General features: G+C 46.1%; 1 protein-coding gene across 4 annotated transcripts in view; it reads left to right on the forward strand.

Annotated features, from left to right (window-relative positions):
* The window catches only part of PATL2 (PAT1 homolog 2), a 358,628-nt gene that overhangs the window by 300,734 nt on the left and 31,460 nt on the right, over positions 1-26,434 (forward strand). For all 4 annotated transcript variants that reach the window (XM_078655954.1, XM_078655957.1, XM_078655956.1 and 1 more), the window contains 2 exons: positions 12,118-12,215; positions 14,764-14,913. In XM_078655954.1, coding sequence (XP_078512080.1) covers positions 12,118-12,215; positions 14,764-14,913 — 248 coding nt within the window. The remainder of the gene's footprint in view (positions 1-12,117; positions 12,216-14,763; positions 14,914-26,434) is intronic.

The raw sequence follows: 26,434 nt of genomic DNA on the forward strand, positions 1-26,434 counted from the left end.
AGACCTATTCCGGGAAATTCTAGGGGAGCCCGCGGACTTCCCCATCCGCATTGATCGGGCGCATCGAGTGGGCCTACCGCGCAGAGCCCCCGCCCCTCCCCCCGACATACTGGCTTTCCTCCCGGACTTTCCACTCAAAGAAAGGATTCTTAGAGAGGCACGCCAGTCTCAGCCTCTCCGCTTCAGAGATGCATCTGTGGAACTCTTCCAGGACCTCTCTATCATAACACTCCAAAAAAGAAGGGAATTCAAGATTGTCACCACCTTCCTGAGAGACAAGGAGGTGCCCTACTCTTGGGGTCACCCGTTTCGGCTCATCTTTCGGTGGGATGGCACCCTTTACCAGATGCGTTCCCTCCAGGACACCTGCGCTTTACTGGGGATCGAGCTGCCGGAACAAGAACACAGCGACGACACTCATACGGAGTCGCCACAAGAGCATCAGTCGCAGCCCCGACGTGAAGGCTGGCAGACAGTCCGCAGACGGCGACAACACAAGCCACGCGCACGTCCGGACCAGAAAACGATCGCCGAAGAACACGCCGCCGCAGTCAAGGAAGTGGCGAAAGACACCTCTGGGCCTCCTTAGGTCACTCACAGCGGGAGCATACATAGACAGTAGCAACACAGAGAGGGGTGGGGCGGGGAGCCACAAAGGTCGCTGATACCACGTCCCCTGTCCATATTTTGACCCCAACAGGTTTGGGTCTCTCTTGACTTTGGTCACTCTACAGGTCTACTCTCCATTTGACTGACCTGGGACTATGATGTTTACTTGGGTTTCATTGGTTTGGTTGGGGTCGGGGGGGGGCAGGGGGAGGGTCTTGGCAGGGGGAGGATCGGCGCGGTTGGGGATGCTGGGGAGGGCTCATTTTTGGGGTTGGGGATTGGGACGGGGTGGGGGGTGGGACCTCCTTGTCCACTAGTGCTGAGAGGATCCGTTTTCTCCCTTTACTTTTCTTTCTTATCGCACTGTTTGGCTCCACGCATAGCGCACCTGTCCTCACAACATACCCGGGATGACACGGCCCTTGACAGTTCTTTCATTGAATGTGAGGGGGCTTAATAATCCGAACAAACGCAGGGCAGTCCTCTCTTTTCTGCGGAACTCGCAAGCTGACATTTGCCTCCTACAGGAGACACATCTGCTGCCCGCAGATCACCATAGGCTTAAATCCCGCTTCTTCCCAGAGCAGTTTTTCTCATCGGCATCTAAGAAGGTAGCCGGGGTGGCGATCCTGGTTGAGCACTCCTTTAGGGGCAAAGTGTTGCAAAAGGAGGCGGAGATTAAGGGTAGGCTGTTAGTACACCGCTTCCTGGTAGCGGGACAGACGTTGTTGATAGGCTCAGCGTACGCGCCTAATGACGGTCAGGAGCGATACCTACATTCAGCGCTAGAAGCTGCCACTGCCAATACCCATCCACACTTACTATTGGGGGGGACCTCAACCTGGTATTTCATATCACTGCGGACCGCTCCAATCAGCGCTTTGGTCAGGTAGGGGCGCTCTCCGCAGCGGGACATGCCCACCTTGAGGACCTGGGCTTAGTCGACCTGTGGAGACTCTCCCATCCCCGAGCTACGGCCTACACACACTACTCAGCAGCCCATAAATCATATGCGAGACTTGACTACTTCTTATGCTCCTCCCAGCTAGCAACACGCGCGCAGGATGTCGAGATCCTTCCGGCCTCATTGTCGGATCACTCTCCAGTGGAGGCGACCTTTCTGGTGCCAGATGCTCCCGGGCCGCAACGGCACTGGCGCCTGCGTGTCGGCCTATTGCAAAACCCGGCCACGGTAGCGAAAATAACGACTGCCATCGGCCTCTTTCTTGTTAACAATGCCAATGATGACACCTCCAAAGCCACTCAATGGGCGGCGCTTAAAGCGGTCCTGCGGGGCGAATTTATCTCGGTGGCCGTGGCGGACAACAAGGAGCGCGCTCCGAAGAGGGCTGAACTCACGCAGAGGGTGGCAGAGTTGGAGCAGATGCACCAACGCACGGGAGCATCCAGGGCCTGGCGCCAACTATGCGCGGAGAGGAAGATGCTCGCTGCCCTGGACCAGGATGTGGCGGAATTTGCAGCCCTGCGCCTAAAGCATGCCTACTACACTGGGGGGGGACCGCTGTGGGAAGCTGTTAGCGAGCAAGCTGAGGGAGCAGCGCCAGCGGCAACACGTTCGAACAATTCAGCCTAATATCGGAGACCCGATTACTGAAGACGTGGCTATAGCAGCAGAGTTCGGTAGCTTCTATGCTGACCTGTACGAAGCAGATAGGCTAGACCTGCAAGAGGGCAGCGATTACCTAGATGGGGCGACCCTCCCATCCTTGAACGAGGCCCAAGCGAAGTTTCTAGATAGGCCCATCGGTCTGGAGGAGGTCATCTCGGCGATATCTCGCCTGAAGCCAGGTAAAGCCCCGGGACCGGACGGCTACCCTGCGGCTTTCTATAAGAAATTCTGTCACCAGGTGGCCCCCCTGTTGCGTGATGTGTTTAACACCTTTGATCAACCCGGAGCCATTTCGCCGGAACTATTGGAGGCCGCTATCTCGGTGATACCCAAGCCTGGTAAAGACCCGTCCAAGTGCGGTTCCTACTGACCAATATCTCTACTGAACATTGACCTCAAATTATATACGGGTATCATAGCCAGCCGATTGGGCCCATATATGCAACAACTGGTGGACCCTGATCAGGCTGGGTTCATCCCCCAAAGGCAGACCAGCGACAACACTAAACGTGTCCTCCACCTGATCGAAGCCGGCTCCTGGACGAAGCCGGGCTGCATGCTCCTCATGGTCGACGCTGAGAAAGCGTTCGACCGAGTGCATTGGCCCTATCTCGACCAAGCGTTAATGCGTTTCGGCTTCGGGACTGCTCTCAGAAACCATATCTTCAACTGCTACAGGCAACCTAACGCAACGGTCCGAGTGAACGGCCACACATCGCCACGCTTCCCGATTGGCAGGGGAACCAGGCAGGGCTGCCCGCTCTCTCCCCTCTTGTTTGCGCTCTACATGGAGCCTTTAGCGCAGCGGATTCGACAAAACCAGCTTATCAGGGGCATCCCCTTTGGTGGAGACATGCACAAAGTCAGCCTGTACGCAGACGATATTCTGCTGTCACTCATGGACCCAATGCAATCCCTGAGGGCGTTCTTTATTGAGCTGCATAAGTTTGCCCTAGCCTCGGGTTTTAAAATTAACTTGGATAAATCGGAGGCATTGAATGTGTCCCTGCCCCGGGAGGTGCTAGCAGAAGCCAAAGCCGAATTTGACTTACAATGGTCTACGTCCACTGTTCCATACCTGGGAGTCTTGCTAGCGCCCACGATACAGGCCACAGTGGAAGCCAATTATGCCAGACTTGGCGCGCGCCTAACCGAGACCCTCCGGAAGTGGAAGCATCTCACGCTGTCCTGGCTGGGCCGCATTGCTGCTATTAAAATGACGCTGCTCCCACGGGCCCTATACCTCTTACAGACGCTGCCGCTGCGTCCTCCGACAGGTTGGCTCCAGAAAACACAAGCTGATCTGTCGCGTTTTGTGTGGAACGGTCGCCGCCCCAGATTTAAGCACTTAATTGCCACGCTCCCCCCGGCATACGGAGGAGTGGGAATACCTGATCTGGCCCTGTACTTTCAAGCGGCGCAGCTACGCTCGCTTGTAGAGTGGTATCAGCTGGAATCCAGCAAACATTGGCTTTTTCAGGACCAAGCAGTGGCAGGCCGGACGCTCCAGGGGGTACCCTTCCTGCCCCGACGCGATAGGCCGCCCAATCTGTATGCGTCGTACGTCACCGGCACGGTCATGGAGGTATGGGATAAGGTGGCGGTCCGGAGAGATCTCACTTCCTTTCCCTACCCGCTCACACCGATATTTGACAACCCTGAGTTCACCCCGGGCCTGGATGCGCAGGCATTCGTGAATTGGAGGTCTACGCCTTGCCGGCAGATTGGCCACATGTTTGATCTTCAGGGCATCCTCCCGTTCCAGAAGGTGAAGGAGGCCTATGGCATACCGGAGACGGACCGCATACCCTACCTGCAGGTCCGACATTGGGTGTTACAGCCGTCGATCAAACCAGGAGCGCAGCGTTTTCTTACTCCCTATGAAAAATGGTTGCTCACGCGCACGTCGGAAAAGAAACTACTCTCGGATATATACCTGCACCTGCTTCTCACAAACAAATACACTTACAGCGCGAGCCAGGCTAGATGGGAAAAGGACCTGGGAAGGCAGCTCACACGCAAGGAGTGGGAGGGGATCTACCACAGAGCCAGGCACTCGGCCCATCACTCAGGCCTCACAGAGACACTCACAAAAGTAGCCTCCTACTGGTATCACACCCCCGAACGCATACACCGCTGGGACCCCCATGTCAGTGACCGTTGTTGGAGGGGTTGTGGGCAGCTAGGCACATTGGAACACCTGCTATGGAGCTGCGAGCATCTGCAGACGTACTGGACTACTATCCTAGACCTGACAGACCTCCACTTAGACACCCAACTCCCCCGATTTCCTGCCTATGTGCTGCTGGGACTACCCAACGCGTTGATGTACCCACTGAAGTCTATGAGAGGGAGACTGATAGCGCTTGCGTTGGGGGCTGCGGTGCAAAACATTGTGGCTCGCTGGAGAGATCCGCAGCCACCGCTGCAGGTGGGTTGGCTGCATAGGCTATGGACCATTCTGGGAATGGAAAAGCTTTCCCTGACCACGGCGGGCAGAGGGGATAAATTTGCTGATCTTTGGCGGCCTTTCCTGACGCTTCTTACAGGGGAATACAGGGAATTGAGCTGTCCTAGATACCTGCGACTGCTACATCTCGCAGACACACCTCTCACCGAGCCTAAGACAAAACCCCGCAAAAAGACACTCCAGACGTAGGGCTCCTTACGTGAGGCCCTGGCCACTATTGGGTCCTTTCGTGTTTCCTTTCTTCTACCTCAGCGGACAAGGGGGAGGGAGGGGGGAAGGGGTGGGGGAAGGACGGTGAGGGGGGTCGGGGGGTCGGGGGGTCTCTGTTCTCTTTTCAATAATGAATGCATTGTAGTTGCACCCGACTGCTTCTCAGTCTTTCAATCGCGGCCGGCCCAGTTGGGTTGTAGGCGACTTGCTGTGTTTAATTTGCATCATGGCACACCAGCACTGGCACTGACGCAGCAATTGTTTTGTCTTTGTTCGGCCCTTGCTTCCAAAAGCACTGGTCGGTGTATTGGCTTCAATAAAAAAGATTTAATACTAAAACAAAAACTTGGATATTCACCGACCAAATTAAAGTAAAAGGCACATTTTGATATGGTATGGTGGTAATCTTACATTGCATTAAAAAAAGCCCTTTAATTTACTAAGAAAAATAAACGTTGCAGAGACGTTATAGTTAGGTGAAAGTGACAGGTGAAACATACTATTTTGAACAAATTAAGTCATGGTTCGTTATCTCAAGTAAGTATAACTCGTGCCCTAAAGTAACTATATATCAAGTCCTCGCCATGCACTGCTAATTATGCTCCATATTACATCACTCATGACATGTTTAATGACATCATTGATAATATCACTGCAACATCTGAAATTACTACATTTAAAAAAAAATGTTACTTGAGTTTTATATAGCCCTGGCTAGACCCGGAGGTAACAGAGTGCTTTACATAAGGACACAGCGAGTTACAAACGTTTCACATAAGTTACATAATGGATAAATAAACAAAACTGGAGTAAATTACGAACACGAAAGTCAGGATAGGAGAGACCAGGGGCAGCAGTTAATCAACAGGAAGGGGACAGCAGCGGGGAAGAAAACGAGACAAATGTCGTTGATCTGGCTAAGTAGGTGACGGCAATAGTGGTGTGCCAGGGCCAATCTCCCCTATAGCTGTCGGTGCAGCTCCACCGGGAAGCGGCCATGTATGCGTTTAGGGCTCCGCCAGAGAAGAGTGAGGATCAGGAGGGGATCAGAGGATGAATAAACAATACAGGAGTAAGTTAGCGAACACAAAAGTCAGGATAGGAGAGACCAGAGACAGCAGGTAATCCACAGGAAGGAGACCGCAGCGGGCAAGAAAATTAGACAAATGTCTGTGATCCGGCTGGGAAGGTGACGGCCAAAGCGGTGTGCCAGGGCCAATCTCCCTTATAACTATCGCTTTACAAAAGCTCACACAATTAAGAGACTCTGGCTACAATGTAGTATAATGACAGGGATTTTGGCTGGGACGGGATTAACGTAAAGGATGACATAGGATCATGGATAAAAATAAATGAAATATCCGATCAGCTTTAATTTACTGTTGTGACATGAATTTCTTATTTCACATGTATTCAATCAAAAGTGCTTTCAGAATCTCAAAAAAATATGAAATAAAAAATGAAGTATCAATCTGCAGACAGTATGTAAACTTCCTGCAAGTGTTCCCGCACCACACTATCCAGCACAGATTATAGTGGATTTGTTCGTTAGAAACTGTTTTAACTTACCTTTTCACCGAACAATGAAATACCTTTAACCTTTGGGTTTTTTCATTGAATGGCAGAGAATTTGGACTTGTAGTACCTTTGACTTGGGTAATCCTTAACATCTGTTTTTTTCTAATGCCTTAAAATGGCACATCTGTGTTAGCAAGCACTATATACAGCAAGTTATTTTGCTTCCTGTTGGTGAAGCTGCATAGAATCTGTGAAGGAAGAGGGAACTATGGCTGTCGTCATAGTGGTCAGATTACAAAAGAATATTGCAAAGGAAGACCAGTTCCCTTGAACTCTATTGATCCAGCAGGTCTGTTATGACACTGAGGCCTACATCTCACAAAACAAAGCACAATGTTTTCCCGATCTGCTCATACCAAAGCATTGCTCTTGGTAAAATTGATGCCCTGCGATTTGAAATTGTGTGAGCAACTTGGTTCATGCAACTTTAACCTATTATTCATAGAAGGCAACTCTCTCATACTGAGTTCTGATATTCTTTGGGCACGTTTGGCCTTGGTATCGAATCAGTAACTTACGTTTCTTAGAACTTTACCGAATTTTCCGTTTCCGACACGTGCAGTTTTTTGGGGTTTCTTTGGCTTATGAGAACCATAAAGTAAAACATTCAGTAGATTATGAAGAATCCGTTAAGTGAATCTTTGGTGTAGATTTAGCTTCAACAGCACAATGTATATATGGGAAAACTCAGGAGTGACTACTAGAAAAACATTTTTGCATGGGAGTATTGATAAGGAATTTAGTTATTGCCTGTAGGTGCTTTGGTGGGCCAAATTAAAAATGGCGAATGTAGTTCCTTGTATTGCCTAAATATTGTGCTCCATTTTTTCAGTTTTTATGCAAATTGATTCCAGAATGCTCAAAATACTATTTGTTAAACTTTGCAACACAAAAGTGTTTTGAAGCAGGTTGCATTGGTGGACTCTAGCTAGAGAGAATGATGGGGGGGAGGATGGAAGAGAACAGGGAAGGCCAGGTGTGATGAGGTGCAGGTAACTGGATCAGGACATTGAGCAGTATGTGCTTAGCTGGTTCAGAGGATCTTCTGGTTTGATTTGATCGGGCCCGCCTTGTGTGCAATGCTGATTTGGCATGGGTTGGACATCCTGAGCCTCAGTGTTCTTTAATTTAAAGAGAATAGAAAACGGATCCTAGAAGTGCAGCTGAAGAATCGAGACCCTTATATTGGTTGTGTTCTGCGCACATTTTGCAGCATTCTGCTTTGACCACTTCATTTAAAGTTTGAAAACTCCATTTTGTAAAAAAAGATACCTACTTCAATTCAGTGGTTTATCACTCAGACTTTATTGACGAGGATTAACCTTCATGAGTACCTTATAAATTACCAAGGGTTAACAGGTTATCGCACTGAAAATTAGGTAAAAAATGTATATTGAACTGCCAGGTATGTACATCAAATGTACGCCCTTTCGATTATTTTCTCACTTGTGACCTAAAGAATGGGTCTCCTCGGTAAAAGCAAATTGGTGGCTGTGTTTTTTTTTGGGGGGGGGGGCATTGTCGATCCTAGAGGGCTGCACCTGCATTCAGGATTTCCAGTGTGTTAACAGATAAATGTATGCATAGAGGATTCAAATTGAAAGTAATTTGCACAATCCCTCGTAGGCTTCATTGTGCCAATTCTTCGAGAAGGACAGCCATTTTGACAAGTTCTCAGGCACCTTTGTGTACTGCACCAAGGATGCTGGACAGCGCGGAAGCGACTGAAGGATTGATGGTGGGGGTGCCTGCAGGAAGACTCATGTTTGATTTCTGAAGTTTTTTTTACATATACTGAATGACCGCCGCATTCTGTACTAGTTGCTCATAAAAAATGAGACCGCCGTACAACATGCTTCAGGAAATCAGAAAAAGGGAGCACAACTGGTCACCTGTAGTATTTCATAGGACTTATCAACCATAAAGGTATCCTCACTGATTGCTTATGATTGTGCATTGATGATAATCTGCATTTGCTGTTCTTTTTATAGACCCTCACAGGCGGCATGCTTCATCATCCAGTCTAATTCTGGTATCCTAGAAACTCGGATGGACTCCATCCCAGTGGCAAAACAATAGGTCTTGCCTATGGGCAAGCTATTTGCTTTGGCAACCTGGGCAGGGTAACAGGAGGGCTGGTGGAAGTGAGGAGGTGGAGAGCAGGGCAGTAAAAAAGAAAATACGCTATGAAGCTGCAAGTGTCATACGGTGTTTACCCCGCGTCTGTCTGTCTGTTTGGATGGAGGAGAAGAAAAGGAGGGTTGAGAAGAAATGGTAGCTGGTGGAGGGGGCGTGTGGAGGAGAAAGTGATGGGTGAAGAAGAAACTTGGGTGGATGGGTGGAGGAGAAGAAACAGGTAGGGTGGGAGCGAGAACTAGCAACACAGGATGGAGCGAAAAGAAGCAACAGGGACGTAGAAGAAAAAAAATAGCACTTCAATCACAGCGCCAGCGATGGAAGGACCATAATAAATTTGAAGCAAACCGTGCTTGGTCTTTGCTCCTGCAGAAAGAAGAGAAAGTGAAGACAGCTTGTGCAGATCAATTAAAAGGGAGCATATGAGGGTGACCGTGAGGCCCATGAATAGGATAAACAATGGGCAGGCTCCAAACCACTTATTCAAGACAATATCTCTCCCAAGCGAGCGTGCATGCACTCAGACTGGCGAGACCAAAAAATAACTAGGAAACCGGTCCGTACCCCTTTATTTTGGAAGCCCCTGGCAAAGTTTTAAATAAATTAATTTGGATGCTCATGGATAGGATTCTTCTGGCATCCTTAGCCTACATGTTTCATCTGTCTACTGGGGGCACTAAGAGCCCATGGTCGTCTTTAGGATTAATGAATAAAAAACCCTACTGTTTTGTTACTGTCATCCTATTTCTATCAGTCTATAGTATTTTTTGAATATTTGAGTGTTTTTATCACTGGTTTACTTCACTTATTGCAAAAGTTACCTGACAGGACCCTAAGTCTATATAATTCATTTATTCATATAGGAGCGGAGGGCTGACATTACCAAGTTACTGCAAAGTTCCTTGTGGTGTGAGGGTCTTTCGAAAGAACAGCAATACATTCTGAATATTCTCACTCCACACAGTATAAGCAATTGTTCTGAGGATGCCTTTTTGGTAGATTGATTATGCCAGGAAGGCAGCAACCACGCTTTAGGTCCTCTTACCCCCTTTGTCTTTCTCTCCTTTGTATTGCATGCAACCATTGTGACCTCCACTGTTCTGTTCTCCCAATTCACCTGCAGCTTCTGTTCATCAGAAGTAATTCTACACACGTGTATAGCCAGTGAGACAGAGATGGTAATGTATGTACAGGCTGTCCTGTTTTCAGTTTCTATTTTTGGTAAATTCTGGTGGGGTTTTTTCAGTGTTTTCAATATCTTAAACAGTTATCAGTGGTTACACATTTTCATGCCACTAAAAACAACAGAAAAACTGTTTTTCCGGTGTTTATTGAACGTTTTGCTTGCTTTCTGCACTGAAAGAACATGGTATATAGACAGTGCACGTATAGTGTATATGAGGCCCAAAGAGATTTTTGCAAATTAATCTTATTGTAGTACAACATACAATACTTCTTCAGTGAGTCTTTGGTCATGAACGCTCGCGCTTTCCTTCCCATGTAAACGTCTGTGAAAAGGCCCTCTCAGCATTCATAGCCCCTTGGGCTGAGAACCGTCAGCTAAGGGGCACAGTTGGGATGACTCTTTCTTTGATGCCACATAAAGCACGAAATGATAAATATTTGCATTTTAGTTCCTGGGCATAAGAAAACAGTGCACCCGAATGGACTAAAAAGTCAATAGCATCCCTCATTAACTCTGAAGATTGTAAAGATGCTTTCAGCATACCGTCTAACAAGTGGCAAGGATCTCCTACAGGGAATCGCTTCAGCTCGGGTATGAATTTTGACAGGTCATCACACACATTTTTTATATACGTAGCTGAATCACTACAAATACGAACAATAACACTCCAATCTTTGTTGAACTTGGAAATAACTTTTTTTGCAGAGCATAATAAGTGACAATGCATGTTTTCCAAAAGTCTGGTGTCCCGTTTTCACCACTATCCCAGATGCTTGGTGATATATATACTTGTCACTATACCTTGCATTTAATGTTTAAAGCCTGAGGTGTTGGCAATTCACCTACTATCAATACTGACCCACTAGAAACTATGGTCTGAGGTATTAAGGGTTTTTACCCATTCTCTGTGGGTAAATGTGATGACACATATTAGGAAAGATTTTTATGAAACTAGCCATTTTACCTATCAGTGAAAGAATCAAATGCAGCCAAAATATCAAATGTGAGTTTGATATGTCCTGATTCTCTACAGTTTATAAAATAATTAAACTAAACCTAAAACGTGAAACTAACCCCTGCATCTTTGGAACAAAGGCCATAAAACTGAAAAAAGTAAAAGGAAGAAGAAACAATATTTTAGTGGCATACCTAAAGAACAACAAAACTCAAGCAGAATAATGTTAGCCAGTCTTTCTTACTGCTAGCTTGTATAACAAAGTTACATTTTATTGACCCCTTCAGTAAGAACAAAATGACTCTTTCACTTTCTTTTTCCTTTCTTTGAATGGCATTTAGTTTGTGGTTGTGCAGGTGTTTTTTCAGTGTTTGTTTTCACCGGTGAGGGCTATTTTTCTTTCAGTGGGGTTTTATCAGTTATTATAGGTTTAAACCTAAAACCCCACAGCCTATGTATGTACCTGGCGAGCAAGAAAAACATTGAGGGGAGTGAGGTTACGCGCTAAAAGCAATATTACCTTTTACTTCCCTTGGGTCCATTGCTTCCTCTTTGAAATTAACTTTCTAGATCTATTTATCAGCAGCGTGAGAGGTTCCAATGTCACTAATTTCATGTCTTTTTTTGTGCTATGGCGAGGCATCGACAGGTAAATTAACATTTCAAAAAGTCAATGCATCCTATTCTCGGGTACATTTTTGAACCCTGAATAGTGGACTTGCCTGTTGATAAAATCTCAGCACTTGGATCTCAGAACAAATGGGCGAGCATCTCTGTGGTATTCTGCATTTTTTTCAAATAGAATGTGAAATTTCTATTTCTCAGTCCAGTAACGTAATCTTAGCGCACCCAGACTCCAATGTTTTCAGCTCCACGAGTGTTACAGCTCTGAGATTTGATGGTAGTGAGTGGGTGGAGTTATTTTAACAGAAAATTGGGCATGTCCAGGTGTGAGAATCACTAAAACAGATGTCAACGAACAAGGACAAATCTGTGCCAGACAATGTCTGGTATTTCAGACTTGTCTGGGAGAAAACCAACTTGGTTGTTGGTATGTGGCGCTGCTCTAAACCTGTTGCTCGCATGGCAAGGCGCATGGGGAATATTGTGTGCATAGATGCACACGCTTTTCCACATTCGCTGAAAACTACACCCTTGAGTTACAGCAAAGCTCCCGGTAGGTGTCACTCCACTTCCCAGAAAGAATAATATAAACTATACCCACTACATATATTCATGCTCAACTTAAGTGTTGCACTACAAACGGAGGCGAACTTATTTCCTGTACTTCTGCTCAATTGTTTCCATATTTTCTCACTTATTTTATTTGTTTTTCTTTTCAGTTCGGCATCTCTTTGCTCTATTCGCTTCTCAGTCATGGCGAGCGCCTTCTTTCCTCAGACACTCCCATGGAGCCCTGCATTGGCGATTTCGAAAAATGGTAAGTAACTTAATTTTCTGGATGCTTATTGAACCACTAACTTGAAGTATTTGAATATTTGCCAGAAAAACACCACAGTGAGACAGTACAAGAAGGACAAATTGATCTAGATGGTCTTTCACCAGCTTTCACATTGGCCGTGGGTGATATGGCTGACATTTGCTGAGAATGCATGCTTCCGGTCCACTCAGTAGTTGACCCCTCTGTTGCACCAATATCAGGGCCTAAGCCAGAATAAGAGTAGACATTTTAATATGCAAGAGTTGTTCGAAATTTTAAGGATTTAAAATCTAGAAGACCCATTTACTTTCCAAAAGCATGTGGAAAGGCCAGAGTACAGCCCTGTTTTTGACAGACCTTAAGTAGGTAAGGAAAATGTTTGGACTACCAAAAATGGATAGGCCCTTATAACCATGCAGTGGGTATGAACTGAAACTGGCTAAGAAGGTGCAAGTCCACCAGATGCTCTGAAGCGGAATTCCATTGCAGATCCTCAGAAGTTTGTCATTAGGTTCTTGGAGTTTTGCTGTTGGTTACTGAATTGCTAGGCAGAGAATTTCACTCTGGTGTCCAGCAAAGAGTTTCCTGTTGACTGTGGTGATGCTAATGAAGCAGGCATCTCAAAAAGGGACTAATCTATTGCTACCAACAGTTAAGGTAATCTGTGGAATGTGTGCAGCTGTGGGGAATTGGTCACGTATCCGTATGTCGTACCGGAACTCAAAGGGTGCCCTAGGAGAACATGTTTATTTAGATATTTTGCAGCCTTTTGCTGCTAAATATCTGAGTGACAAGACTACATGGTTATCAGTTGAACCTTCAAGGACTTATGATCCCAACAGAGTACTCCAGACTTTAAGCACCTCCTATGTACAAATGTAATTAAAGATTAAACGCTAATGTGAAGTATAGGTCTACAGGTTCTGTATGTGTTGAGTAGTTCAGTATTTGGGAGCAGTGATGGCAGATAAGGTGCCTGAGATGAATGATTAGGGCACACATTTTAATGTGGAGCAATAACTAGTGACAGTCGGTTGTCTTCTTGCTAGGGGCTGCAGGCACTGTGCAGTCTCTGGGGCTAATAACCACCAGAATGAGACCTAACTACAATGTCCATGTGCAGTCATTGTTGCACATGCAGTGGGTACTCATGCCTACTATGATGGCCATTACACTTTCCTGATTAAAACTCAGTAAATTCCTCCTGAAAGCTAGCTGCTATTAGTGAAAGCCTGAAAAACGATCACAAAGAGTGAAAGCAGGGACCGAAAAGAGTGAGATAAAGGAACAGGGAGTGTCTGGTAGTTGATTAGAGGCAGGAGGTGGATTAAGGACTACGTAGCCATGTTAATAGGTGCTCCGACATTTAATAGCACCAGGTGTTGGCTTCTGAGCACAGCAGCATTCATTATTTTCTAAATTAAGCGCTGCAACTTCCTGATAATTATGACAACAACGTTAAAGTCAACCAGTCCATTTCCTTTCGAATCTTAACAAATACAATAAAAGTATAAGCAGGCTTATTTAACAGTTAGTTTGAAAATGTAATTAGATTTCAAGATAGGTTCTAAAGAACTATGTTCAAGTCCTCTAGAAAAAAAAGTCTACGATCGAATTTAAATCCTTTAAGTTTCCAGAATCTTTGTGCTTGCACCGATGCAGTATGGTTCCGCCCTGTGCAGAATTTTGGCAGCTTAGTTTTAAAGATTTCTACTTCTAGTGTCTTACTTTTTCCTTGTAATGGTGAGTTTCTTTGAGTGGGTGATTAAGGCTATTTGGGAGTGGTTTCTGGCTGGTTTTGAAGAAGGTATGAAGTTGCCTTCCTTGGTCACATTCATTACTACTAACTCCGCTTCGACTCCCACTCAACAACATTTCTGGTAAAGAGTAAGATGGACTACTGTAAGACTTGCCTATTCCTTCTTCTGCTTCCTCCTTTGGCATGCTCACTGTTTAATTTTGCCTGGCATACATCACTTGCTTCAGTTGCCACCAGTTCAGCTGATTCTTCAGAATGCACAGGGCACTCTCCAAATTCCTCAGCGTGGGCTTAAAATGATTCTTAGGTAGCGTGCTTCCTTCCATCCCTGTGCTGCCCTGCACCCTAACCAGACTCGCCACTGGAACCTCTTTCACACTGACCTCTGAGACAATTTTTTTTCCTACTTCCAGGTCTGCCTTTACGGCTCACCTCTCTGGTATTGAGACCCTCCAGCCAATTACTGCTGTATTCCCCCCCTTGCCTGCTATCTTACCCCTTGTTAACTATATGGCATGCAAAGTGTACTCGTCGTTAATAACTATACATAACATTGTCATTGTCTAATCCCACCAATAATCTTGACCACGGGTATATTTCTCTAGACCATTTCTGAAGATTTTGTCTAACAAAAGGGGCTGGTGAATGCATGTGACGTTTGGGAATATACCCACACTGGATATCTACTACGTAAAATTTCTTAACAATGCGTGTGTAATATGCTGTGTACTTTCAGCAGACTAATTGTCTTTGTCTCGGTCTTACACTGTTCATACTGTTTTATCACAGGACGGATATGGTGTTCCTTGTTGCAAAAGAACTTTCCCAAGTTTCAAAGTCATCCATCGTTGAGCCACTCTTCTTTCCCAGTAACCTTCTGGCTTTGTTTTGCCGCTACCTGGATAAGCAAACTATTCATCGGCTTGAAGATAAAATGGAGTAAGTTTGATTTCACACTATTTGAGTCGTGCCACTTTGAAGTTGCCTATGCAAACCATATGCCACTTGATCTTCTGTTAGACTGTATTATGCTTCTCAACTCCAGTTGGTACCTCTGCTCTCTGTGAGCAGCCATGCTAATGCATCAATGGATTCTTGGAATTGTGCAGAAGCATCCAGTTTATGGATTTTTCCTGGAGTAGTTCATCCATGTTGACCTACTTTCACATTTCAGTGACTGCATAAATCTCATGCAGTATTATGTTATGTTATGTTAAAATGTTATGTTAAAATGGGACTTATATAGCGCAACGGCTACTCCAAAGGAGTGTCCCGGCGCTTTGAGCTCCAGACCTAAAAGGAGAACTAGATAACATAACAATAAAAGAGCAGGGGCCTAAAAGAGGGGACAAATTATCCAGCGAACAACCAGGTTTTTAAGTCTTTCCTGAAGACAAGCAGATTTGCGGTGTTTCGCAGGGACACCGGTAGAGAATTCCATAGCTGAGGAGCAAGGAAACTAAAGGACCGGCCGCCTAGCCGAGCCTTTTTGATGCGTGGCACCCGAGCCAACGCCAGAGCTTCTGACCTGAGGGATCGCGCAGGTCGATAAAAGTCCAGCCTCCTCTGAAGATATTTGGCACCATTGCCATGCAAGGCTTTATGGGCAAGAGTCATGGCCTTGAACAGTATCCTTTTCCGCACCGGAAGCCAGTGAAGGGATACAAGGAGATTGGAGGCACTAGTGCGGCGGTGCAGGCCAAAAATTGCACGCGCAGCAGCGTTCTGAGTGACCTGCAAACGCTGGAGGAGGTATTCAGGCAAGCCCAGATATAGGACATTTGCATAGTCCAATCTGGACCCTATGAGTGCCTGAACAGTGATCCTCCGATGTTGCTCCGAGAGAAGGGGAAAGAACTTGCGCAGCATTCTAAGAATCCCAAAACATGTTCCCGTGAGAGTAGAAACCTGGGATTTGAGCGAGAGCTCGTTGTCAATTTTAACTCCCAGGTTCTTAGCCCACTTAGAGGACTGAGTGGGAGGGAACATGTCAGCAGGCCACCATCCCTGCCAATCTGGTTCCGATGGGCATCCGAAGAATAGTATTTCAGATTTGTCCGAGTTGCACTTTAGGCTGTTGTGCGAGAACCAGCTAAAAACAGCCCCAAGGCACTCGCGGATCCTTTCTCCATCGAAATCTTCGCTCTTACGACAGGTGAAGAGGAGCTGGGTGTCGTCAGCATAAGAGACGATCCGGGCCCCATAGGACTCCGCCAATGTCGCCAGAGGGGTCATAAGGATGTTAAATAGAGTGGGGCTCAATACAGAGCCCTGAGGCACTCCGACTCCCAGTGGCGGCATCTCGGCGGATCCGGGTGGGACCCAGACTGTCTGGCGGCGGTTGGCCAGAAAGGAACAAAACCAGTTGAGCACCGTCCCCCATAGCCCGATGTCATGGAGCCTAGTGAGGAGATCCTCATGGGGGACGGTGTCAAACGCCGCCGACAGGTCTAACATAACTAACATCACCCTGCCTCCCGTGTCCAGCACCTCTTTAACGATCTCCGAGACTTCCAGGAGTGCCGTCTCGGTGCTTAAGTTGGAGCGAAAGCCCGATTGGGAATCATGAAGTAATTCATTAGACTCCAGGAAGTTGGAGAGCACGCTGTGCACGTGTTTCTCCAGGATCTTAGTCAGTGCTGGAAGGAGCGAGATCGGCCTATAGTTAGAAGGTGCCTCTGGGTCAAGATTGGACTTCTTGATCAGGGGGATAACCATGGCTTGCTTCCAGGCCTGGGGCAGAAAGCCCTGACTCAGGGACAGATTAAGGATGGGATTGGCTATGGGGTTGATGGCGTCTGCCATTTTTGCTAGAAATTTTGCTGGGCACGGATCTAACGGTGAGCCCGATTTAAGGTTCCTCATCAAGGCTAAGGATGTAGCAGCCGCAATGGGAGGAAAGTCTAGCAAAGTTGGACCTGGAGGAGACAAAGAGGTTGTCTCAGTCGGCACCGCAGACACAACATCTGGCGCTCTCAACGGGAACGAAACCTGGATTTGCCTGATTTTAGTGGTAAAAAAGTTGGCAATAGTATTAGCCCAGGTCTCCACAGGAGCACCCTGAGTAGAGATGGACCGGGGGCTGGTGAATTCACGCACAATTGAGAAAATCTCTTTACAGGAATTAGCTGCGTCGTCAATCCTTTTGGCGAAATAACATTTCTTGCTCTGAAGGACTAGATCATGGTATGACTTCATCATGATTCTATATCGTTGTTTAGCCTCCGGCTCGTACTGGGCTCTCCAAGCCCGCTCAGCAACTTTGCAATGCCTACGGGCGTGGGCTAGTTCCTCCGTAAACCAGGGGGCAGAGACCCGCAGGGCAGCGGACCTGGGTGGCTGTAAGGGAGCGAGCTCATTTAGTCTGGCAAGAAGCCAGGATTGCAGGCTCTCCAAATCTTTCTCTAGGTCACCCGTACAGGACACAGGGTGATCTACCAGAGCATGCATGAGCATATCTGGGGTCACCCGATGAAGTGCCCTATAACTGCTGCCCTGCTGTCTCGTAGCGCTGGCCGGAGAAGCCACAGTAGATGGTATTTCAAAATGGGCAAGAAAATGATCTGACCAAACGACAGGCAGAAGTATTACAGCCATGATAGGTGTGGTGGAAAAAACCTGATCAAGTGTGTGGCCTTTGTCGTGTGTCGGACCAAAGAGAAAGGGGGAAAGGCCTAAGGTGGATGCGATATCAAGCAGTTTAATGGCATCCTGGTCATTGTGGTCGTCCATGTGGAAATTGAAATCTCCCGCCAGAAGGCAGCGCTCCGACCTAAGGACAAGGACCGACATGACCTGCTGGAGATCATCAAAAAAGGATCCCACTGGGCCCGGAGGTCTGTAAACAATCAGACCCTTCAATGCTTGTTGCGGCGATAGGGAGATGGTAAAGGCTAGGGAGTCAGCCCCAGCGATGGTGTGAGTATGCGTGACCGTGCACGGAAGAGATTTTTTCACAACCAAGGCAACTCCTCCTCCCCTGCCCTTGTCTCTGTCCTGTCGATGGATGTTATAGTCAGTGGGAATGGCTGCCACTATGTCCGGGTAGGAGGAATCATTAAGCCATGTCTCAGTGAGCATCAGACAGGTGGGATTAGTCGTCGAAAGGAGATCAAAGATCTCTTGAGTGTGACGATGCAACGACCTCGTATTGAGGAGTAGGCAAAGGTGATTTATGCTACTCTCCTTAGCAGGGATAGGGGAAGGGAGGGAGCGGACAGGGTGCCAAAGACAAGCAGGGCACTTATGCTTACCCCTATATCGGCCAGGAAAAACCGAATGACACGACGCATTACATTTGCGCAAAGAGTAAAGCTCCTGAGCGGAGTAGGAAAGCATGATGGCCAGAGATACCTGCCACGCCACACGCCTCCGGGACGCTGACGGGCGCAGACGGGCAGGACTCTGGCACGACTCCGGCGCAGATCCGGCGCGCCCACTGATCGCGTCCACTGCGCGGAGGGAGGGGTTAGCTTTTTATAGCGCTGCTAGAGCGCGAGGGTGAAGAGTCCTACCCCCAAGATGGCGGCCAAAGTGAGATCCCAGCCCTCGGCGTCAACACTCAGCCGAGGGCGGTCTCAGAGTCCCAGGCAAAGGAGGGGAGAAAGCGAAGCGCTTACAAGCGCTGGGAAGTCTAATGGCAGGCAGCGCAGTGCTCCTACACGCTTATAACACAAGCGCGAGCACGAGCTGTGAAGGGCACACAATAAGAATAGCAGCAATGAATTTTCACACGCTAAGTTTAAAAGCCAAAAGAAAAGTAAGGAGACCTCCCGGCTTCCGCCTCAGGAGGGAAATGGTAGGTAGGTAGCAGATGGTAATGAATGTTTCTTTCAGAAGGACCTTGTAAGTGGATTTGAGGAGTAAATCTATGCCTCCAAGTCCTGCCACTTTGACAGTTTCCATGAAATGGTCAATAATTCCATTAATCTGTGGCTAGAAAGCTTCCAATTTCAAACCTATTTGATAAGAAAAATGTTTAAACGCATTCTCACTGAAGGGTGGCCTTTTGTCGACAGGCACAAACAAGAGGGAAAAAGCGCGCACATGCACATAAGTACCAGAAGAGTCTACTCTAGTCTAAGATGAGACTAGCCTGCAAGATTGGCAACTACTGCCTGTAAAGGTTGCATGCATGCATTTCGATGGACTGTCCATCCGAAGCTCACCCTCATCTGCGTCCGACATGCCACCCAGCTCACATACATAGTTTGTCCATTAGTACCAATAAGGGTCTTACCAGCCTTTTAGGGGTATCCTGGTGTGGTTTGTGAATCCAGTACATGCCCTTTGACGAACGATGCTTTGTGCGCATGGTGGTCGCATCTGGTCTTATTTTTCAATTCTATATCCTGTGTAGCAGTGATTGAAGCTGCTTTCAGGTAGCCTGTTGAACCAGTGTAATGAACCTGAACAGTGTCTGGTGATTAATTGGCCCAGAATATCTGGGCCAGGTCCAGGGGCAATTTGTTATTTAATATGTAGGCGTGGGGCACGTGGCCTCCCTCCCAGGCTGATTTCAGCCCCGGGGACTGCCAACCCCCTGTGAGAAAGAAATGGGGATGGGTGCTGCCATTAATGGCCCTGGGGACCCCATCCCCCAGGGCTGGCACCAGCTATGATCCAGGTGCCCAACCCTGGGATGTAGCCATTTCCCTGCCTGCACTGGCCCGTGCAGGCAAAGCGGTTTGCTCTTGCTTGGCTGGAGCAACTTCAAAGCTCCCACCAAACGAAAGCAAACACCAAGAGCATGAAAAATGTTCCTGCCTACAGGGAGCAGCATTTTTAAAAGATTCCTGCGGGCTCCAGCAATGCTGGCGGTGGGGAACTGGCTGGGGTTTCGGCTGTATTGGCTCCCAACAATGATTTGGTGGATGCCCTGGGTAGGCTCCAAGGCATCCACCCTTTAGTAGCTGAGGAATGGGTTCCCTGGGGCTGATGGTCCCTCTCCCCCCTTTTTAATTGGCCAGGCTCCAGGGGATGAAACACAGATTACATTGACGTTATAGTTGGGAAATAGAATTTTTTTTTTAAACTTAGAAATTCCCTAAAAAACAAAGGTTACAGGGACTTTATAGTTCAGATGTTACACAAAACCATAGAAGTTCAGCAGTTACACTTCTCCAGTAACTATAACTCGTGCCCTAAGGTAACCAAATCATGCTATTGCCCTGCACTGCTAATTACCCTATGTTTTGTCAGTCTTGACCTCTTCTATGACCTTATTGATAATATCACTGCAACATTTGCAGTGAAATTGACGAGAAATCTGTGCATGGTGGGGAGTGACTTAGTTACCTTAGGGCAAGAGGTTAGATGATCTAACATTGCAAGAGGAAACAGGCATAACAGTAGGAACAAGTAAAAATATCAATGGCAGTGATGGAGGAATTAAATTAAAACTATGGGAAAAACCTAAACGGATCAAACAAAATGGTGGGAACATAAATCCCTGACAAAATACCTGGCGGTCAGGCGAACCCTGAGGCTTGCAAATTCTCGTAGCTCCAAGCTTTGAAAATCCCAATCCTGAAATGCTCCAAGACTGAGCGGAAAGTAATTTAGAGTCATTAATGAGGTTGGTACGCTGACATTGACAAGGTCTAATTAGTCAGTCAGTCAAAAGCAATGTTTATTTAGACCGTCTTTAAACTGCAATACCCAACAATATAAAACATTGAAACAGGGATAAATACGTATTCAATAACAAACAATAAAAACATATTCGTCAATAAATCCTTATTCCTAGATGTGCTTTTTGATGGTCGTATTCAGTCTAGGGGCCACAATACTAAATGCAAAAACATAATTACTCATTAAAATTCTACCCGTATGGCACCGGAAAATTGTTTAGTTAATATTAGGTTAACATTTATATAATAATCATAAAATCACTAAAACCCAGTATAATTCTAAAAATATTATACAATATTTCGCTTGGAGCTTTTTACAGACTTTATATACTTTCCGATTGCAATGGCAGTCTCGAGGTTAGGCATTTCTGAGCACGAGACCTTATTTCATATTTTACAAAAACAGGTCTCAAGTGCAATTTACGCTGAGGTATAAGCGCAATACAGTCTAACAGTTTGTGCAGCATATCACCCTTATTGCCCAGCAGGCATTTACAATTCCCATCCGGGTGGAGCTTATTGTCCTTCTCCCTCTGATTTGTCAGCCTATCCTAACTCTTAAAATTTCACATCTTAGCCGCTTATTCGGAAGGGTGTCCAAGTAGGGGTACCAAGACTCATGTAGCCAGGCTGCAGTCATAAATTGAACTGATGGTTTCAAGCTCAAATAACCTTGATCAATTGTTCTAGACAGCTCAAGGCCTTGTGTCCTGAGATCATTTTTGGTAAATTCAGGGTCTAACTACAACAGATTGTTGGGCTAAGTGATGAAATTGACAAAGATCCACAACACGAACTGGTGGCTAAATGCACCAGGCATTGGCATAGCCAATAGGGCTCGCTTTTGGGACCTTATAAGTATTTAGTTATACAGCCCAATATCCTTGGTGCAACATCAACAACCGTTGCATGGCTAAACACTTGAAAGGTCCCCAAGGCGAGACCTATTGGCTATGCAAACGCTTGTTTACCTTATAGCCTGGATTGGAGATGCTGTACAGCATCCCTAAAAACCATTGGCAATGCCAATAGGTCACATAAGCAAGACCTATTGGCTTTGCCTGTGCTTGTTGCCTATGGCGCTCCTAACCCTCGCACCTTTCCTGGCAGGAGGAATGCTCCCTGTGATTCTGAAGACTTTGTCCTTGCACTCACCTAGCCTTCGTTCGGTGGCTTAATAGGTTTCCAGAGCTTTAGCCCTCACCCTTGGATGTAGGAATAGTTAGTCTGGCGAAAGCCCCATGCTATTGGGTCATCGAGGAAATAAAAGCGCGTTGTACCCTCAAATTAGTTGTACCCTCACAAATTCGAGTGCATTGTAATCTCACGGGCTCTGGAGCATTATAATAAGTAAAACCCAAGTAAGCAGCCTTGTACCGTTACACACGCCAGATACATGGACGCACACCTAAGATTCACCCCTCGCCTGTACACTCCACACACACCAGCGGCAGGGACTCACCTCTCAAACACCGCAGGACTCAGTGATGTACCGTAACACACTTCAGTGGAAAATACCCCCCCCCCCCCGCACACTGCAGTGCACTGACACCCCTCGCTAACTCCAGTGGCCGTGATGCACTCTTCGGATAACCTAGAGTCCAGTGTTGAACCCTCGTACGCTGCAGTCATTTGCCGAGTGACGTGGCCTCACATAATGCAGTGGCCAGGACAACACTGACCAGGGGTGACCCTCGGACGTTCTATTGGTGTCGTGGGACATTTGCAGACTCCAGTGCACACCTCAGCGGGTGCATTTTCAATCTTTCTTAGGCAAGCATGTTTATAAATTCCTTCACATAATCCAGCAATGTTGTTTCCTTTCAGGTAGGGCGCTGCATACATCACGATTCCCTGGATATACTTGTTGTAACCACCACAAATGCGTAGTTGCGCTCAGTTCTTTGTGGTCTGTAACACCACGTTGAGCAGGATAAGCCCCTTCTGAAGAAGCGCACATTTAATGTACCAGAGGACTGCTCGCACGGGAGGGCTAGTACAGCTGGCCGATGGCCAGTCCTAATCTTCCCTCCGGCTGGTCCATAATCCCGCCCAGATGCTCTACGGGCACTTCCCAGGCTCAAGGCAAGTCCAGTGCAGCCCTGGAGTTCAGCCGTTGTCAGGGAAACTGGGGGGGCAGCGCGCGCGCACTGCGGACCCAGCGGCGATCAATAAAGGTCATGTCTGAGTGCATCATCTTCTAACAGACCGCCCCAAATGCTAAACCCCAAATAAAAGCAACACTTTTTGACTTTCGTGCTCATTTTTTCTACCCATTTCAGACAGATTTAAAGTGAATCAGTTGGTTTCAGGCAGACACACTGCATTAAATCAATCCCAGGGTTACATGACATCTGGGTTCGAAAAAGTTCTGGGCGACTTGGCTTCCTGCAGTCGCTAAGATTGTTTCATAAAGCTGATTGACAAACCAGTGTCAGGGCAGCTTGTGAACTCTGAAAGTGATGGGGCATTCAACCCCCAACTCAAAGTATAGGGTGAGTCTGACGTCTTTCAGGGGTCGTTCGATAGGGGAATCCTAGGGGAAACAGAATGGATTTGTCAGGACGATAATTACATAAATTGCAAAAATAGCTTTTGGTTACAGAGGGCACTATTCAGGCCTAACTCTTCCCAAAGGTGTTGAAGGCTCTCTCCGAAGAAAACTTTAGGTAACTGGGGGCAAAACAGTGAATTTACAGTACAATTTCTCAAAAATGGCTGTCATATTAATTAGAAGCAATACAAACAAGCACAAGAGCACGCGCCTTGCGTGGCAGCGAGGGGAGGGAGGAGGAGACCTGCGCGATTCCCTTGTGGGAGCGAGCAGCAAGGCGGGTAATTGATAAAATTTGGCGCCAGCTGCTCTCTCCCGCAAGGGAATCGCCAAACGTGCACGCCTTGCCATTGAAAGCAATGGAAAGCGTGCACGTTTTTGGCTGAAAAGCCGAAGCGATTGCTAGAGGTCTTTTGCCTATGCACCGCATGTGCGCTGCGTAGGCAAGACCTAAAGAGGAGGCAATTGCTTTGTTTAAAAAAAAAAAGCAAGAAAAAAATAAAAGCACACAAAGCCCACAAATTCCTAAGAGATAAATAAGATTATGAACGTGGGCACATATTCACATTCGCTAAGCGATTTGATACCCTAAGGCGACAGAAATCAAGAACGTGGAGCAACTGACACAGACAGATTCATGCTTGGACACTGAAACTGAGGAAAGTAGGAGAAATGTAGTTCTACCAGGTACAAGCTGCAGCACAAAAGCGACACTTGTTTTTTAAGGCAGAATAGGCGACAAATCTTAAACCCCAGAAATCTTAAGCACAAACGCAAAAGGAGGAAGGACCGGCAATGCAAGCAAGTCACAGTTGAGAAATCCCCCCAAAAATGTTAGAAATCATGGAGGAAAAAAAATGGACACGCAAACCACTATATATATATATTTATCAAAAATAACATTAACGAAAGCGGAACATCAAATTCAACTTTGGGTCTCTGCTAATGCCCAGAAAGTTCACTAAAATATTAACATACACAAATAGATGTATTCAAATGTATTCGAAAAATTAAGCGAATAAAATATGCCACAAAACAGCCTAGCAGACAACCTGGAGGACAACATGCATTTAGCAATGAATCCCTGAATCAGAGGTTTACAAGTGACTGGTTTTGATTTAAGAAAACTAACGGCATTGGAAAAATGAAAGTCTGAGAATCAATTAACCGATTGCAGCAGATACAGTGACTGAAAATGAAGGTTAAAATATCTGGGGTGAGAGTGAATCTCCATTTAAACTGAGTTCCAAGTTGTTGCCATGATACAGTGGGGAAAAATACAATATGTGCTAATGAGGAAACCTAGGACACAGGACAATGTTGTAAAATAAATTTGATAAAGGAGGTAATGTTGTTTTGTGGCTAGTAAAGGTCAATAAAGAAGAAGCTGTACTACAACGTAATGATCAGGATTGCTATAAGTGGTCAATGAGAACATTGGCCCAAGTAAAAGCTAGAGTCAAAGACGATCTAATGGATTGGCGCAATGAAGGTCTCCTCACACAGGAAGAATATATTTTTTTGTAAATTGACTTCCAAGAATGCTGTTCATGTATTTAATACCCAAAGTCCACAAAAATGCATTTAAGCCCCCCGGCAGACCCATTATAGCTACCATTGGGGAAGTATATGAAAATATATCCAAGTATTTAGATTACTTTTTGCAGCCATGTGTGAGGGACTTACTATCTTCTGTAAAAGATGCAGGGGATTTGTTTGAAGATTGATATTCCCTGGGAACACCACTAGGTACTAATATCTCTTGATATTGCATCACTCTACACTAGCATTAATCACACCGATGGAATTAGAGCAGTGGAAACTTTTTTAAAGAGCAGATCATTAGTATTATATAGACATACACATGTTATTGAAAATGGTCAAAGAATGTCGAAAACAACTACTTTGTTTTATAATCCTATATACCATCAAACGTGGACCTACCATGGTTGTCTGCTTCTACCCCAGTGTTATGCTTCTCTCCACATAGGTTGGTGGGAGGAGCAGGTACCATGGGGCAGCCATAAAGCTATCTGGGAGCAGAACATAATAGTTTGGCTGCGATTCATGAATGTATTAGTAATTTTGAGGGGGGCGGAGGAAAGTGCCAAACAATTAATCAATGAGAAGAAGTTAAATCTAAAATTCACTGCTCAGGTTAGCTAGGAGAAGGTGAAAATGCTAGACCTGCAGGTATTTAAAGGCAATAACACTAACTACTATACTATACAGAAAGCCAACCAAGCAATATGTTACTGCACACCACTAGGTTCCATCTAAGACATCTGATTGCGAGTATCCCATATGGAGAAATGGTACAGGAGTAGCGCAACTGTAATTTAACCACGGATGCAGAAGCTTGTCAGGAAGAAATTACGGCGGATTTAAATGTAGAAGCTATAGTGAGAGTGCCCTGAGAGAGTCACTAGAAAAAGTTAATACATTAACATGAGAAACCATTCTTTTTAAACCCCAAAAACAAAAAGAAACTAGAAAGGTATGGTGAGACCGATAACCACTTACAGCAACCAGGGCCAGGAATTAAGAAAGGTAAGGAGTTAGAATTGGCACATCATTCAATCTGATCCAATAATAGGGGCACTGGTGCCCAAAAATCCACGAATCTCATACTGCAGAATGGTATTGATGAGAGAGAAACTGGTCAAAACTAGCCCAGAAATTAGTAGATCTGGGAGTTGGTTATCAGAAATGGCCTGAGGGCAAGAGATTCATAAGTGCACAAGGTGCAAAGCATGCACCATATGCAAAAACACAAAAGAATACCGTACACCCTTCAATAATGTACCAAAGTGTTCAATAATGTACACATGCAAAACTGATCATGCAGTCTGTGTCCTGACTTGCAGCTGTAATCGGAGATGTTGGCAGCACGGTGCTGCAGGTGCATCATCGCATACTGCAGCATATTCCTAGCAATCAAAAATATAGACTCCACCTACCCAGTGGCGAGACATTGGAAATTTCACTGTTGTGTACCAATGTGCAATTTACCATACTACGTGCTAGACTCGGTACCTCGAAACAAAAGTGGGGTGGGGACAGAGTAAAACAAATGAGGCAATTAGAGACTATGCATAGGTTTATAGAATCTAGATTCCAAGGTGCCAAGTGGGTTAAATAGTGAAGAGGATCTACACAATTTTTATAAATTTGGTATTATAGCACACGGCATCCAGTTAATAATGTATTCCTGATTTAGAAATCGTTAATTATGTAATAATTCTGTGAATCTTTATTATCTCAAAACCACCTA

Source organism: Lissotriton helveticus, chromosome 8 (genome assembly GCF_964261635.1).
Source record: "Lissotriton helveticus chromosome 8, aLisHel1.1, whole genome shotgun sequence".
Lineage (NCBI taxonomy): Eukaryota > Metazoa > Chordata > Amphibia > Caudata > Salamandridae > Lissotriton > Lissotriton helveticus.